This window comes from Oncorhynchus kisutch, linkage group LG7, assembly GCF_002021735.2.
Source record: "Oncorhynchus kisutch isolate 150728-3 linkage group LG7, Okis_V2, whole genome shotgun sequence".
Classification (NCBI taxonomy): domain Eukaryota; kingdom Metazoa; phylum Chordata; class Actinopteri; order Salmoniformes; family Salmonidae; genus Oncorhynchus; species Oncorhynchus kisutch.
The window spans coordinates 41,012,942-41,031,069 of NC_034180.2; the positions used below are offsets into that span (position 1 = coordinate 41,012,942).

The 18,128-nt window shown below is 41.9% G+C and overlaps 1 protein-coding gene across 1 annotated transcript; it reads right to left on the reverse strand.

Moving 5' to 3' along the window:
- Window positions 1-4,340: 4,340 nt before the first annotated feature.
- LOC109894626 (nuclear receptor-binding protein) lies at window positions 4,341-16,428 on the reverse strand. Its single transcript, XM_020488243.2, has 18 exons — window positions 16,272-16,428; window positions 15,219-15,580; window positions 15,003-15,125; window positions 14,323-14,427; window positions 14,078-14,167; window positions 13,902-13,942; window positions 13,513-13,607; window positions 13,269-13,352; window positions 13,074-13,132; window positions 12,828-12,926; window positions 12,536-12,668; window positions 12,290-12,380; window positions 12,137-12,187; window positions 11,575-11,710; window positions 11,417-11,470; window positions 11,232-11,295; window positions 8,408-8,463; window positions 4,341-5,919 (listed from the first exon to the last, which is right to left on the reverse strand). The coding sequence occupies exons 2-18, from the start codon at window positions 15,426-15,428 to the stop codon at window positions 5,824-5,826; spliced, it is 1,587 nt and encodes a 528-aa protein (XP_020343832.1). The 5' UTR covers window positions 15,429-15,580; window positions 16,272-16,428; the 3' UTR covers window positions 4,341-5,823.
- Between the last annotated feature and the right edge of the window lie 1,700 nt (window positions 16,429-18,128).

Consider the following 18,128-nt stretch of genomic DNA (forward strand, 5'->3'; position numbering starts at 1 on the left):
ATACCGTGTGCACATTGCTGTGCTTATAGCCTAATACCGTGTGCACATTGCTGTGCTTATAGCCTAATACCGTGTGCACATTGCTGTGCTTATAGCCTAATACCGTGTGCACATTGCTGTGCTTATAGCCTAATACCGTGTGCACATTGCTGTGCTTATAGCCTAATACCGTGTGCACATTGCTGTGCTTATAGCCTAATACCGTGTGCACATTGCTGTGCTTATAGCCTAATACCGTGTGCACATTGCTGTGCTTATAATGTGAAGAAATAGCCTAATACCGTGTGCACATTGCTGTGCTTATAATGTGAAGAAATAGCCTAATACCGTGTGCACATTGCTGTGCTTATAATGTGAAGAAATAGCCTAATACCGTGTGCACATTGCTGTGCTTATAATGTGAAGAAATAGCCTAATAGTTTATCAACATTATAAAATAAGCGTTGTGATCTGATGCTTAAAAATGTTTTTTTTGATTCTAGTGGTTGTATTAATTTGGGATCTATCGCATCCCACAACTGTCCCAGACTATGTTTGTAATATTTATTTCTCGCACAGAATAGGTCAACTTTTGTACTATGTGGATAGTAGATTGACTTAGGCTAGTGTTTTTGCTGTTCGTTAGGCCTATTCATCTTGTTGGCTGATGAAAGTAAATGTGGACAGTTCTTCCAATATCTTCAATATGTTAAATTGTATTCTTCATGCTATAAAATCATATAAAATAATGCCATGGAATACTAAGCAAATCTTGTCTGGTAAATGATCTAGTGTAGCCCACATCCATATGGGATCGCCAGATCACGGCCTAACATAAGGACAACTCAGAGTATGGTATTCTATTCTTCTGAAATAGACTACATTTTCTTCATATCATGTTTCTTTAGACCGGTCTAAAATAAATAATGGATTTATTTTGATGGTGTATGCTATATTACATGGATTTATTAGACTTTTTAAAAATGTATATGTTCCAAAGATCTGCATCAGTGGCTTGTAGGCTGTGTATGGAAGCTCGGAAATGCTAAATGTGTTTATGTTCATTAACTATCATCTACTGTGGGACCGGCGGTTATTTGCTTGACAATCACCAGCTGACGAAATTTCATGACCGCAACAGCCCTAATGGAGACTATGGAAGTGTTCTGCACTCTTGTCTACATGAATGGTGGAAGGAAATTATTTTTGAGTGAATTAGTTTGTTCTGGGAGGGTTTGAATAAATTGGGGAGGGTGAAGCTTTCCCAGGGATGTGATGCCTTTGATGTTTGAGTTGGGAGTTCAAGGGAGGGCAATCTCGGTTAACCCAGAAGTAAAATCTCACATCATTTGGTCAACTGTGCAGAATCTGCCCACGGGACATTAACGGGACAAAGGTTATTGGGGTTACATATTATGTTCATAGCTGTTGTTCAGTATTTAGTATACACTAAGGATCATGGTCCAAACACACCAATACAGTTGTGAAGAGGCCACGACAACGCCTTTTCCCCCTCAGGAGGCTGAAAAGATTTCGCATGGGCCTTCCGATCCTCAAAAGAGGAAGGCCCTAAATATTGTCAAAGACTCCAGCCACCCAAGTCTCTTTGCTACCGCATGGCAAGCGGTTCCGGAGCGCCAAGTCTGCGACCCAAGGCTCCTGAACCGCTTCTACCCCCAAGCCATAAAACTGCTGAACAGTGAATCAAATGTTCACCCAGACTATTTAAATTTACCCCCAACCCCCCCTTGTTTTTACACTGCTGCTAATCGCTGTTTTTGATCTATGTAGTCACTTTACAAATGATCTCGACTAACCTGTACACATTGACTCGGTACCGGTACCCCCTGTATATTGCCTCGTTATTGTTAATAATTTTCGTGTGACTTTTTTAAATTTATTTTTTTACTTTAGTTTATTTAGGAAATCTTTTCTTAACTCTATTTCTTGAACGGCATTGTTGGTTAAGGGCTTGTAAGTAAGTATTCGGCGCATGTGACAAATAAAATGTGCTTGGATTTTTATTATCTTTCCTGATTGCATAGTCCCCTTTTTTTTTACCCCTACCGACATGTACACATTTCCTTAATTACCTCAACTACCTCACATTGTCTCAGTACCGGTACTCCCTGTATATAGACTCGCTATTGTTATTTTATTATGTCACTATTTCCTTTTTTTCTTATTTGCTATTCTTTTCTTACTTTTTAACTCTGTATTGCTGGGAAAGGGCTCATAAGTAAGCACTGTATTATGTGACAAATAAAATTGGATTTAATTTGGATCATAATCCATACACACCAACACAGTCGTTAAGAGGGCACGACAACGCCTCTTCTCCCTCAGGAGACGGAAAAGATTTGGTATGGGCCCTCAGATCCTCAAAAAGTTCTACAGCTACACTATTGAGATAATCTTGACTGCATCACTGCATGGTATGGCAACTGCTTGGCATTCTACCGCAAGGCGCTACAGAGGGTAGTGCGAACGGCCCAGTAGATGACTGCCATCCAGGACTTCTATACCGGGCAGTGTCTCCAGGCAACAAGTCACAGACTGTTCTCTCTGCTACCGCACGACAAGCAGTACCGATGCACCAATTCTGGAACCACCAGGATCCTGAACAGCTTCTACCCCCCAAATAGTACGATTGTGCAATAGTTAGTTAAACCCTCACACCCTTTGTATATAGCCAAGTTTTCATTACTCATTGTGTATCTATTATTACACGTTTTACTTTCCTATTCCTACATTTTCTTCCTCTCTGCATTGTTGGGAAGGGCCCGTAAGAAAGCATTTCACTGTTAGTCCACACCTGTTGTTTACAAGACATGTGACAAATAATATTTGATAATGGTGAGCGTGAACCACACAGAGTAGGTGGAGGTACAGTTGAAGTCGGAAGTTTACATACACCTTTGCCAAATACATTTAAACTCAGTTTTTCACCATTCCTGATATTTAATCCTAGTAAAAATTCCCTGTCTTAGGCCAGTTAGGATCACCACTTTATTTTAAGAATGTGAAATGTCAGAATAATAGTAGAGAGAATGATTTATTTCAGCTTTTATTTCTTTCATCACATTCCCAGTGGGTCACAAGTTTACATCCACTCGATTAGTATTTGGCAGCATTGCCTTTAAATTGTTTAACTTGGGTCAAACGTTTCAGGTAGCCTTCCACAAGCTTCCCACAATAATTTGGGTGAATTTTGTCTCATTCCACCTGACAGAGCTGGTGTAACTGAGTCAGGTTTGTAGGCCAACTTGCTCACACATGCTTTTTCAGTTCTGCCCACGTATTTTCTATAGGATTGAGGTCAGGGCTTTGTGATGGCCACTCCAATACTTTGACTTTGTTGTCCTTAAGCCATTTTGCCACAACTTTGGAAGTATGCTTGGGGTCATTGTCCATTTGGAAGACCCATTTGTGACCAAGCTTTAACTTCATGACTGTTGTCTTGAGATGTTGCTTCAATATATCCACATAATTTACCCACCTCATGAAGCCATCTATTTTGTGAAGTGCACCAGTCCCTCCTGCAGCAAAGCACCCACACAACATGATGCTGCCACCCCCGTGCTTCACGGTTGGGATGGTGTTCTTCGGCTTGCAAGCCTCCCCCTTTCTCCTCCAAACATAACAATGGTCATTATGACCCAACAGTTCTATTTGTTTCATCAGACCGGATGACATTTCTCCAAAAATTACAATATTTGTCCCCATGTGCAGATGCAAACCGTAGTCTGGCTTTTTTATGGCGGTTTTGGAGCAGTGGCTTCTTACTTGCTGAGCGGTCTTGTCGATATAGGACTCGTTTTACTGTGGCTATAGATATGTTTCCTCCAGCACCTTCACAAGGTCCTTTGCTGTTGTTCTGGGATTGATTTGCACTTTTCGCACCAAAGTACGTTCAACTCTAGGAGACAGAACGCATCTCCTTCCTGAGCGGTATGATTGCTGCGTGGTCCCATGGTGTTTATACTTGCGTACTATTTTTTGTACAGATCAACACGGTACCTTCAGGCGTTTAGAAATTTCTCCCAAGAATGAACCAGACATGTGGAGGTCTACAATTGTTTTGATGTTTTGGCTGATTTCTTTTTATTTTCCCATAATGTCAAGCAGACACACTGAGTTTGAAGGTAGGCCTTGAAATACATCCAGAGGTACACCTCCAAAACTATAGATTGTTAACAAGAAATTTGTGGAATGGTTGAAAAACGAGTTTTAATGACTCCAACCTAAGTGCATGTAAACTTCCAACTTCAACTGTATTCACTGAGTTACTGTTAGCACTTCCTGATTAAACATCCCAGTTGGAAGGAGATTCAGTAAATAATGAGACATTTAGGCAGAGGTGGTGCATTACATATTTATTTACAAATAGAAAATACCAAACAATTTAAAGAGGAAACAGAAAATACAAACCATTTAAAGAGGAAACAGAAAGTCATACATTGCAGAGGCTGTCATAGGATACACACTTGTCAGAAGGCACACGAGCACAAACTTACTTCTCATGCGCACGCACACACACTCTTTCTCAACCACTAACTACACTGCCCAAGTGCTCCTCAGAACATAGACTACTATAAAGAAGAAAAAGCACATTGAATATTACAGTAACCGTAAAACAGATTTTAATTTCACTACATTGTGTCCCACTGAACGTGACCCAGGTTACCTAACTGCGTTCAACAGCATTTAATTGTTGCATTTGGCAAGACAACAGCTTGGCTAAAGCAGTACCAGTCACACAGCCAGGCCACTACATTAACAATTTATCCACTTATATCTATATATTTACTCCTCATACAAACTCCTCTTTGGATGTGTACAGTAAAGTAAAACCCTTACTTGCTGTTCACAACAAAAAAACACTTTCTCAATAGCCAGAATATTCAACGGAACGTCCAAAGGAAACCATTTCTTTATCCAAGTACACTATAAGAAATAAGGTTTGCCAAACAATGTAAAGTATATATTTTTTTTACAGAACAGATAAAGTTGTGATAACAAATCAGAGGCATGAATACTGTTCACCACCCAAACACCTCTTAACTACAGCTCCAGCCATTGGACAGCTCCAGTAAATAATTCAGCTTGTTCCTCTGCTTTGACTGACAGCCTGTAAATACAGCCCCTCCCAGACTATTGGCTCCATCAGTTGAGACCACAGTAAACTATGAGTGTAAAAAACTAAAATGGGAAAGATACAATGACACATTTGTAACATAAATATAGCCAATTCAGATCTTTTTCATTGGTTAAAAGACCAATTAGTGGAAAAAAAGATCCGAATTTGGCAGGCTGTCTAAACGCAGCCTACAATGGTCACCTACAGGTAAGTTCACTGCAGACATTCATGCACAGCCGTGCGTGACCACACTGAAGCAGAGAACTTTAAGGCGGATAGCATGTGCATGTATACAGCCACCGAGAAGGCAAATGGCAAAGATATAAAACACAAACAAACAAGTAACACTGACATATGATAACTGTGTTGGCTTCCTTTCCAAAAGAAGTTGCTACTGTGTATATAGAGAGAACTAAACAGAGAGGGACTGACTCGGACAGCCCCATAATAAGGCGCTATGGTCCTCCAGACAAATAGAAGACACCACACAAGGTTTTGGGTGAAAGAGTCTGAGGCAGGGGGTGTGGCGTGTGTATGTGTGGTGGTTGGGGCCAGCAGGGGTATTGGTGTAGGCCTAAGCCTGCCAATAGGTGTATATGTACTGAAGTAGGGATCCATGGATCCTTAGGGGTAAGAAAGGGAGGGCTGTAACAAGCATGTAGGGGGTATTATAGGTAATGGAGTGGGGGTCCATGTTGATCCTGTTATGAGGACACAGTAATGGGATTGAGGGAACCGTTCCTGCTGAAGAACTTGGTGAAGGCCTCTTCTAACACAGTGGCCATCCTGCTTTGGTCCACCTGTAGGGACAATCAATCAATTAACATGTTGTTGAGCATATTGAAGATATTATGGATGCCATGCTTCAGAGATATACAGTGCCTTCAGAATGTATGCATACCCCTTGACTTATTCCAGTTTGTTGTTACAGCCCGAATTCAAAATGGAATAAAAATGTATTTTTTTCACACCCATTTACACACTATAACCCATAATGAAGTGAAAACATGTTTATAGATATTTTTGTAAATTTATCGAAAATTAAATACAGAAATATGAAATTTACACAAGTATTAACACCCCTGAGTGAATACATGTTAGAATCAATCACCTTTGGCAGCGACTACAGCCTAAGAGCTTTCTCCACCTGGATTGTGTTCAAACTCTGTCAGGTTAGTTGTTGATCATTGCTAGACAGCCATTTTCAAATCTTGCTATAGATTTTCAAGCTGATTTAAGTCAAAACTGTAACTAGGCCACTCAGGAACATTCAACGTTGTCTTGGTTAGTAACTAGTGTCTATTTGGCCTTGTGCTTTAGGTACTTGTCCTGCTGAAGGTGAATTTATCTCCCAGTGTCTGTTGAAAAGCAGGACTGAACCTTGTTTTCCTCTAGGATATTGCCTGTTCTTAGCTCCATTTTGTTAATAAATTTTAAAAACTCCCTAGTCCTCGCCGATGACAAGCACACCCATAACATGATGCAGCCACCACCGTGCTTTAAAATATGAAGAGTGGTAATCAGTGATGTGTTGGATTTGCCCCAAACATAACACTTTGTAGAACAAAAAGTTAATTGCTTTGCCACATTTTTTGCAGTACTACTTTAGTGCCTTATTGCAAACAGGATACATATTTTTGAATGTTTTTCTTCCTTTTCACTTTGTCATTTAGGATAGTATTGTGGAGTAACTACACTGTTGTTGATCCATCCTCAGTTTCCTCCTACCACATTAAAAGCTGTAACCTTTTTAAAGTCACCACTGGCCTCATGGTGAAATCCCTGAGCGATTTCCTTTCTCTGCGTCAACCGAGTTAAGAAGGCCACCTATATCCATGTAGTGACTGGGTGTATTGACACACCACCCAAAGAATAATTAATAACTTCACCATGTTAAAAGGGATATTCAATGTCAGTGTTTTTTACCGATCTACCAATAGGTGCCCTTCTTTGTGAGGCATTGGAAAAACCTCCCTGGTCTTTGTGGTTGAACCCGTGGTTGTAATTCACTGCTCGACTGAGGGACCATACAGATACTTGTATGTGCGGGGTACAGATGAGGTAGTCATTCAAAAATCATGTTAAACACTATTATTGCACACAGAGAGAATCCATGCAAGTTATTAACCTCTTGAAACTAGGCGGCACTATTTTTTATTTTTGGGAAAAAGAACGTTCCCAAAGTAAACCGCCTATTTCTCAGGACCAGATGCTAAAATATGCATATAATTGACAGCTTAGGATAGAAAACACTCTAAAGTTTCCAAAACTGTCAAAATATTGTTTGTGAGTATAACAGAACTGATATTGCAGGCAAAACCTGAGGAAAATCCAATCAGGAAGTGCCTCTTATTTTGAAACCGTTGTCTTCCTATGCACCCCTATTGGCCATTGAAAGGGATATCAACCAGATTCCTTTTTCTACCTATTCCCTAAGGTCTCTACAGCATTTTGACGTAGTTTCACACCTTTATGTTGAAGAATGAGCGTAAACGACTACATTGCGTAAGTGGCCAGCTGAGGGCTCTCAGAGTGATTCTTGTGTAAAAGACAGGTAGTCATTTTCCCTCTCGCTCCTACTGAAAAGACAATTGTCCCGGATGATATATTATCTAATAAATATTTGCAAAACACCTTGAGGATTGATTATAAAAAACGTTTGCCATGTTTCTGTCGATAATCATGTTAAAAACACTATTATTGCAAACAGAGAGAATCCATGCAAGTTATTAAGCACATTTTTACTCCTGAACTTATTTAGGCTTTCCATAACAAAAGGGGTTGAATACTTACTGACTCAAGACATTTCAGCTTTTTATTTAAAAATTAATTTGTAAAAAATCTAAATAAAAAAAAACATAATTCCACTTTGACATTATGGGGTATTGTGTGTAGGCCAGTGACAATCCATTTTAAATTCAGGCTGTAAATGTGGGAAAAGTCAAAGGATGGGAATACTTTCTGAAGGCACAAAGTAAGAGTGGGAGACTCTAAAAACAGACAGTCCTATCTATAGTAGGGTGGAGAGCAGGAGCTGCTATCTGGCATTTGGGTGTGTGTTTATAGGGGTCAGTGAAAGCTGAAGTGGGTGCAGGGTGTGACCCTCTAAATGGACACTCACTGCCTCTCCTATGCCAGCTACAACAATTACACTCTCACAAACCCTGACACACACACACCTCTACCACAGAACCCCTACAAACACACACACACACACACACACACACACACACACACACACACACACACACACACGTGTTCCTCTCTCTCACAAAAGTACACCCTTACCTCGCTGATGAAGCCCAGTTGTACCAGCTCAAGAGCCAGTTCCTGTACATTCTCATCTGAAGCAGAACAGACAGCAGGGTCAGTGGAAACACACACATTGTCTAGCAGTGAAGTTGCCCTTTAGGTGCAAAATTAACTGTGTTGGTAACACCAACATTAACCACAAGAGTTACATTGGACTTTAGACAGAAACCGTAGTGCCTAGTCTCTTCCTGTTATAATCTTACCATCACTGATAGACGCATAATGTGTGTCTACTGCAGAAAGTGTCAGTGCCCAGCCCTCCCCAGAGAGCAGCTGCCAGCAGCATACACACGCCTGCCATTCTCAACACGCAGGCCTGCAACACTAGACGCCTGCCGTGTGTGTATGGACACACCCACCTGGCCATGCAAAGACTTGTTCCATGTATATCCCTGACTTAAACCTCTATTCCTTACAGGGTTCAATAATATCCTGTTTTTACCGTCTAGGGATCCCTGATATGGCCTATGCATTCCCCCACCCTCCCCATTCCATCTTATCTGCACGTTAGACTCTCCCACTACTTTTCACACATACACGGCACACATGCATGTATTTCCACACACACAGTCTGTTGGTGGCAGCTATGCATGCGATAGGAGCAGCCCCACTGGTGTGGGTTAGGCTGGGGTTACAGTACACTAGGGCAGGCCAGTGTCTGGAGTCATAAAGACAAAAACACACAGACAGGCTTGGATGGCCAAAGTCGTGCCATTCCCAGACAACACACACAGAGTCCGAAACAAGAGCTGGGAGGGTTATAACTGTAAATCTCTCCAATTGTGAAATCTGACATGGTTTAATTGCAGGAATGGACAACTGATGGGGCCCACAATATATCTGAACTCATCATGAGGGGCAGCAGTTGCTCGCAGGTCTGGTACCCACATCCACCTTGTGTATTCTACTATTCTAACTCACAGCAAGTTGAGACTCCGAATGAGTGTACCCCCCCCAAAAAATATATACATATACAATACCAGTCAAACGTTTGGACACACCTACTCATTCAAGGGTTTTTCTTTATTTTTACTATTTTCTACATTGTAGAATAATAGTGAAGACATCAACACTATGAAATAGCACATGGAATCATGTAGTAACCAAAAAAGTGTTATATATTTTATATTTGACCATCTTCAAAGTAGCCACCCTTTGCCTTGATGACAGCTTTGCACACTCTTGGCATTCTCTCAACCAGCTTCATGAGGTACCTGGTATGCATTTCAATTAACAGGTGTGCCTTGTTAAAAGCTAATTTGTGGAATTCCTTTCCTTCTTAATGCATTTGAGCCAATCAGTTGTGTTGTGACAAGGTAGGGGTGGTATACAGATGAAAGCCAAGTCCATATTATGGCAAGAACAGCTCAAATAAGCAAAGAGAAACGACAGTGCATCATTTAAGACATGAAGGTCAGTCAATCCGGAAAATTTCAAGAACTTTTAAAGTTTCTTCGGGTGCAGTCGCAAAAACCATCAAGTGCTATGATGAAACTGGGACCCAGAGTTACCTCTGCTGCAGAGGATATGTTCATTAGAGTTACCAGCCCAAATAAATGCTTCAGAGTTCAAGTAACAAACACATCTCAAAATCAACTGTTCAGAGGAGACTGCGTGAATCAGGCCTTCATGGTCGAATTGCTGCAAAGAAACCACTACTAAAAGGACACCAATAATAAGAAGAGACTTGCTTGGGCCAAGAAACACGAGCAATGGACATGGGACCAGTGGAAATCTGTCCTTTGGTCTGATGAGTCCACATTTTACATTTTTGGTTCCAACCACTGTGTCTTTGTGAGACGCAGAGTAGGTGAACGGCATGAAGGAGGGGTGACGGTGCTTTGCTGGTGACACGGTCAGTGATTTATTTAGAATTCAAGGCACTCTTAACCAGCATGGCTACCACAGCATTCTGCAGCGATACGCCATCCCATCTGGTTTGCGCTTAGTGGAACTATCATTTGTTTTTCAACAGGACAATGACACAACACACCTCCGGGCTGTGTAATGGCTATTTGACCAAGGAGAGTGATGGAGTGCTGCATCAGATGACCTGGCCTCCACAATCACCCGACCTCAACCCAATTGAGAATGTATGGGATAAGTTGGACCGCCGAGTGAAGGAAAAGCAGCCAACAAGTGCTCAGCATGTGGGAACTCTTTCAAGACTGTTGGAAAAACATTCCCGGTGAAGCTGGTTGAGAGAATGCCAATAGTGTGCAAAGCTGTCAAGGAAAATGGTAGCTACTTTGAAGAATCTAAATTATATTTGTTTAACACTTTTTGGGTTACTACATGATTCCATGTGTTATTTCAGCATTTTGATGTCTTCACTATTATTCTACAATTGTAAAAGAAAGAAAAATCCTTGAATTGAGTGTGTCCAAACTTTTGATTGGTATTGTACATATTTTAAATTGATCTGAGGGCTGCCATTTGCCCATCCCTGGTTTAAAGGAATGCTGTGTGGTTATGTTATCTTACCCAAACACCTGTCTATAACACATAGTTTGATGGAGACTTGTGGTCTGTCTGGGCTGTTAGGAGAGGGACCATCCTGTAAGACTTAATCCTATTGGCCCCCTTGGGAGCTGTATATGGGCTGTGGATTGTCAGGCTATTATTATAGAAGACCCAAGGGTCCAAGCGTTCTAATAAAGCACACTGGGTTGCCAATAGCATAGATATAGCATCTCAGTGTGTGTGCAGTCTTCCTTTTCTTTTAGCTGTTCGTATACTTTGATCTCCAGCCCCTGCCTGCCCAGATCAATGTCTGTGTGTTTCTATCTCTTGTTCTTACTGGGTAACAAGTCACAGCTTAAGTGTCTGTTGAGTTTGTCCTCCAGCTTCAACAGTAGTGTCAGCTGTGGATAGAAAGGAGATGTAACGGTTACACATTCAGTGACTGGCCACTAGAACACACTCGTCTATGGTCATCTAACTTTTATTCACTGATCTAAAAATAATTAGATTAACGCTACTTACATGATGTTTTGCACCCTCCTCCACCGGCTCAATATTACACTGCATCTGAACAACCTGCAGAAGGTAAGAAATGTAGATAGGAATCCAACAAATAAAATGTATTACGTAGTATTACCATTATTAGTTCATTGAGTGGATTGTATACTTTCCCCACTCACCTTGCGTGTCTCTAGTTCAGCAGGTTCTGGGGTGGGGGATTTGACAGAAGGGGTGACAATGGGGGACTTAACAGGGGACTGCTGGGGCTGCTGGTGAGAGGGCAAGCCAAATGCTGTCAGGGGGTAGATGCCATTCCTGTTGGGTAGGGAGGGCAGCGGGGTTACACATTTTATTTGTTTGTGACCAATCAGGGGGGGACAAATCACAGACAGGCAATAATCTTACATACATTTAATTAAGGCCAATTGTTCAAAAGCTTGCCAAATCAAAACTCTGGGAGCAAATCTTGAGTTTGCAGGTATTCTCATTCATTTTTCAAATAGAGATTCTAACAATACTTCAACTAAAAGTAAGAGTGGTGGAAGGGCTGGATACAAACACATTTGAGATACAGGCAAAGCAGAATAACAGTCCAAGTCAAATACTGCCACCAGGTGGTTGTGTAGTGCATTACAGGATCATTGTCTAGTACTGAGTGCTGTGGGTTAACTACACCCTCTAGTGGTGAGCATGCTAGACATCTGTCCAGTCGTGGTCAATAGTTGATGGGGAGTTCCTTACCGGACATCCTCCAGGAACTTATCCAGCTCCAAGGCAGGAAACTGAGACAGTCTGATGAGGAAAGAAACAGGATCAGCACAGGTTTCTGAAGAAAATACCCTGAGATCAAAAACCAACCGTGCCTTCCTTGAAGTATAAACTGTTGTCTCTTACTTGAGCTGCACACCCTCCTTGATCTCAGCGATGATGAGGTTTGGGTCCATGTTCTTAGTGATCTCCTCTAAGGCATTCTCAGGGATCATGTCTAAAAGAGGTATGGAAAAGATTAGGGGTACTCACACTGATGGTGAGAATGCGTGTGTCTTGTGTTTGAGACTCAAACTGGAGTGTGTGATAAGACTCACACTGGTGCCTGATGATACAGAGTATGTGAGTGTATGTGTGTACAATAAAACTCACGCTGGTGGCTGACTATGCAGTGTGCAGCTAACAGCTTCAACAGGGGCACCTCAAACAGAGCCTGGTGGAAGAGCAGCTCTCTGGCTGTAGGTCTCTTAAACGGGTCAGCCTCCAGACAAGTCTGGATAAACTCCTGCAAGGTACACACACACACATGGCATCACACACACAGTTCCAGGGAAAATCTTATAATACATGCACGCATGTATATATGTACTTCTGTCCTTGAGCTGTTCTTATCTAATGTTCTGTATTATGTCATGTTTACGCACACAGACAAACACACTCCTACCCTCTGCAGTAGGTCTTCCAGTGACTGTATGGCATTGTTGATGGCCTCCTGAGAGACGTAGGAAGATTCTCCATTCCCCTGGATCTCCAATACTGCCATCTACACAACACACAATGATATCACCACCACCCACGCAACACAAGTCGCAACACCGTCACATAAAAATGATGCGGAGTAATCACATCACAAATTCTGGCAGAGATAAATCGACATGGGAAATCGGTGATGTTAAGTGTCGCATCTCACCTCCAAGGCACACATCCCAAAGGAATAGATATCCACTGCAGTAGTGACATCTGCAACAGCTACAGGTGAGAGAATGTAAGATAGGAAACAATGGATTGAGTGACTCAATAGTCCATCATTTCCTGAGAATATATGCATTCCTTATACCCTACAAATAACCAAACATATAACCTATCCATAAATGTCCTTCTTTACCACCATATTCTGGGGCGAAGAAGTGCAAGTTTTTCTGCTCCTCTCTGCAGGTCTTTACATGGTTGTTGATGGTGTCTGGAGCCACTGAAGGAGAAAAACACAGATATACTGGGTTAGACACAGTCTATAAATCTGTTATAACCGGTTATAAATATGTTATCTCTGGAAGATAAACCCATACAGGGCTGGCCTGGACATTGCTGCTGAGCCCATAATAAACCAGTGGCTATGACTAGAGTCCTACCTGATCCTATCTTGATGAGTCCGTTGTGTTGGATGAAGATGGTGTCACAGGTCAGGTTCCCGTGGATGATGGGCGGCTCACAGGAGTGGAGGTAACTACAGAGCCACATCAGAAAGCAGAGAAGTAAAGCACTGTGGTTTTTTGGCTTACCTCATAAATCAGGGTAGGTTCAGTAGCGCACGACACAGGATAATATTTTGGAATGGAAATTTTTAAAATGCTGACAACGTCGGGTATTAGTACCTCCCCATTTCACTCGGTTTTAAAACATTCAGCCCTGTTTCGTGCCTACTGAGCATGACCCTGGCTGCCCATTTGGATTGGATATGGGGTCCAGGTATTAGCGTTGCAGCTATGGCAGAGTTGGTCTGTGTGAGAGAAAGACTGACCTGAGGGCTGAGAGGATCTGGGTGCACCATCTCTTCCAGGCCTAAAGAACAAACAAACATACTTCCTGTTACATGTAGACTATTGAACGTCTTCTTATACGCTAAGCATCCTTTGATGTGCTACTGTGTTGTAGGTGACGTGGTGGGAAGGGTCAATTCTATTATGATATCTGCACCTTTTCATTCATAGTCTTGTGGTTCTTCTTGGTCTTCTTCAGAAACTGCTTCAGACTTCCCGAGGACATGTACTCAGTGATGAAAATAACCTGAGGTGTAGACAAAGGAAAAAAACTAGTTAAGAAGAATCATTCAAATTATGTTGTTACATTGTTCCATAATTTCCCTCACTCGTATTCAGTCCTGATTATATCAACCAGGCCAAACAAGGAAGATTTCTCCTCTCGTAGCAGACAGAACTTACCCTGGCACGGTTGATGTCATTGATGTCAGCCCAGTACTTGTGGAACTTGACGATGTTGAGATGTTCCAGCTGAATCAGGTTGTCAAACACAGACTTCACCTTCTCCTGTTCACAGAGGTGGATAGACATGGTAAACATTTAACTAAACAGGGTCTGTATTGGTGGGATCAACTGTTTGTATCAGTGTGCAAGGCATATAACATTAGATATTCACTCAAGTACAAAGATAACAGTTCTACTAGACAAGAGAGGAGGGGGGAAATAACAAATGCTATCTCTTCCTCCAGGCCAGATTACATCATGAGATAGAAGCCTCAAAGCAAGTGAGTGAAATGATGGAACAATGTAACAACATCATTTGAATGATTCTTCTTTTTTCCCCCTTTGTCTTCACCTCAGGTTATTTTCATCACTGAATACATGACCTCAGCAAGTCTGAAGCAGTTTCCCCCCCCCTGTAAACTACACATTGCGTTGCATTCCATGTCTGAAATGTGGTGTATAAATAAAATGATGTTATTTTATTGTAAGGCCAGAGCTGCCTGTATTCAGCTACTTAGAAAGGAAGCTTTGAGCTGTTTGAGTTTGAGTTCAGATTAAGTAATGAGTCAATAAAAGGACACTGGGGGTCTGATTTCAGACTGAGCATCCTGCTGGTGTCGCCGCCAGGCATACTGCACCTCCTGCAGCTTGAAGTTCTTCCTCTCTGAGAACATGACCTCGTTCCAGACCACCTCCACCCCTTCCTCCGTGTCCATGGCCAGGTAGGCAGCATCTATCCCTGGGACATTCCGCTGGTTCACCTAGGGGAGAGAACAGAGGCAGAGACATGGTTCAGTACCTTCACAAACACAGTTGCAAAACGTTATTGACAGTCCAATGGTCTCTCATCTCACCTCCTCTCTGCGTTTCTGCCAGCGGCCGCAGGGGCTCTCCTCCAGGATCTCCGACTCATCTTCGCTCTCCTCCTCCTCATCCTCTGTGGGGGTGGTGGCGGGGGGCCCCGTTACAGGGGGACACACAGATGCAGGTCCCTGGCCACTTGGGGTTACCGTCTCTGCCTTGGCTTCCGGAACCTGGAGGGGTTTACCGTCTCCCTCTGACATCACAGCAATACAGGTCTCTGAGAAGGACTATGCTACTCTTCTCCTCTGGGGGGGGTGTGAAGGCAGAACACCTTTCTCGCTCTTCTCAAACTGTAGCAGTCGCGCCCCCTTCCACTCCCTCCTCTCTCACACACCCTGGGAGCTATGAGACACTATAGGCAAACGGGACACTTAATATCACACACACAACTTACATAGCAATCAATACCTTACCTGTTATATGAAATAAGACCTCAACTTTTCTTTATGAACTACTAATCCAATTGGGTCAAGACTTGCTTTGTCACTCCTCAACAACAACTCTATGGTTACCAGTAAAGGCAGCAAAGAAAAGAGATTTACCAGAATTCAAATTGAAAAGTGGCTTACTTGCTATGCAGTTGTTATAGTGGACTGTAATTAATGAGGCAGCCAAGTAAATTGTTGTGTTAGTTTGCTAACGTTAGTGAGCAAGCTAATTGGCTGTCGGGCACTCAAGTTAACTTTACACGCCTCTCTATACCAAACTCAGGACACTAGATATAAACTAACAGAAGCTAGCTAATTGATCAACTTTCACTAAAACGTAAAGTTATCCCCGACCATTGGTCTCATCTACAAAATGCTACATAAACAGTTACATGCATTCAGAAAATGTCAAGCACTAACTCCGATAAACAACAAACAAGCTGAAAACACAACTTTAGCTAACGTTAGCAAAGTTAGCTAGCTATCTCGAGAACTAGCAAGATAACTTAGGCAAGCAGTTTATTAGCTATTGTCAGCTAGCTAGCGTATTAACAAGTCAGCAATAGTCCCATTGTTACCCAGCAATTATATCAACACACACGGTTAGCTACTTACTTATAAGAAAGCGACGACATGTATTTATTGTAAAACCCCTCACCGTGCGTAATTCATCTAGCTAATAACGTTAGAAGCTAGCTATCTATAAATGGCCAGGGGGAGGGACACCGATTCGCAGAATATCAGAACTACTTCCACCATTGTACGCAATGCGCATGTAAAGCGCAGCTTTGATAACCTATACCTCAGTGCTCGAGAGGTAAACATTGCTCCTCTACCACTGATCTAGGATCAGATAACTCTACCTCCAACTCAACCCTATCCCATTCATTAATTAGGGCATTTGTTGGCTAAATAGCCCCTTATTTATCAGCGCTTAGTTATCAATGTTGTATTCGCATCATGATACAAAGTAACCATGTTTGGCTAGAAAAAATCTTACAAGGATACAAAAAGTTACGTTTAACGTAGCCACTGTAAAAGTTGAAGTATAAGTTTACATACACCTTAGCCAAATACATTTAAACTCAGTTAACAATTCCTTACATTTAATCCTAGTTAAAAGTCCAGGTCTTAGGTCAGTTAGGATCACCACTTTATTTTAAGAATGTGAAATATCAGAATAATAGTAGAGAGAATAATTTATTTCAGTTTTTATTTCTTTCATCACATTCCCAGTGGGTCAGAAGTTTACATACACTCAATTAGTATTTGGTAGCATTGCCTTTAAAATGGTTTAACTCGGGTCAAACGTTTCAGGTAGCCTTCCACAAGCGTCCCACAATAAGTTGGGTGAATTTTGGCCCATTCCTCCTGATAGAGCTGGTGTAACTGAGTCAGGTTTGTAGGCCTCGTTGCTCACACACAGTTCTGCCCACATATTTTCTATAGGATTGAGGTCAGGGCTTTGTGATGGCCACTCCAATAACTTGACTTTGTTGTCCTTAAGCCATTTTGCCACAACTTTGGAAGTATGCTTGGGGTCATTGTCCATTTGGAAGGCTCATTTGCAACCAAGCTTTCACTTCCTGAATGATGTATTGAGATGTTGCTTCAATATATCCACCTCATGATGCCATCTATTTTGTGAAGTGCACCAGTACCTCCTGCAGCAAAGCACCCCCACAACATGATGCTGCCACCCCCGTGCTTCACGGTTGGGATGGTGTTCTTCAGCTTGCAAGCCTCCCCCTTTCTCCTCCAAACATAATGATGGTCATTATGGCCAAACAGTTATATTTTTGTTTCATCAGACCAGAGGACATTTCTCCAAAAAATACGATCTTTGTCCCCATGTTCAGTTGCAAACTGTAGTCTGTTTTTTTTATGCCGGTTTTTGAGCAGTGGCTTCTACCTTGCTGAGCGGCCTTTCAGGTTATGTCGATATAGGACTCATTTTACTGTGGATATAGATACTTTTGTACCGGTTTCCTCCAGCATCTTTACAAGGTCCTTTGCTGTTGTTCTGGGATTTATTTGCACTTTTCACACCAAAGTACGTTCAAATCTAGAAGATAGAACGTGTCTCTTCCTGAGCGGTATGACGGCTGCATGGTCCCGTGGTGTTTATACTTGTGTACTATTGTTTGTACAGATGAACGTGTTACCTTCAGGCATTTGGAAATTGCTCCCAAGAATGAACCAGACTTGTGGAGGTTTACAATGTTTTCGGAGGTCTTGGCTGATTTCTTTTGATTTTCCCATGATGTCAAGCAAAGAGGCACTGAGTTTGAAGGTAGGCTTGAAATACATCCACAGGTACACCTCCAATTGACTCAAATGATCGCAATTAGCCTATCAGAAGCTTCTGAAGCCATGACATCATTTACTGGAATTTTCCAAGCTGTTTAAAGGCACAGTCAACTTAGAGTATGTAAACTTCTGACCTACTGAAATTGTGATACAGTGAATTAT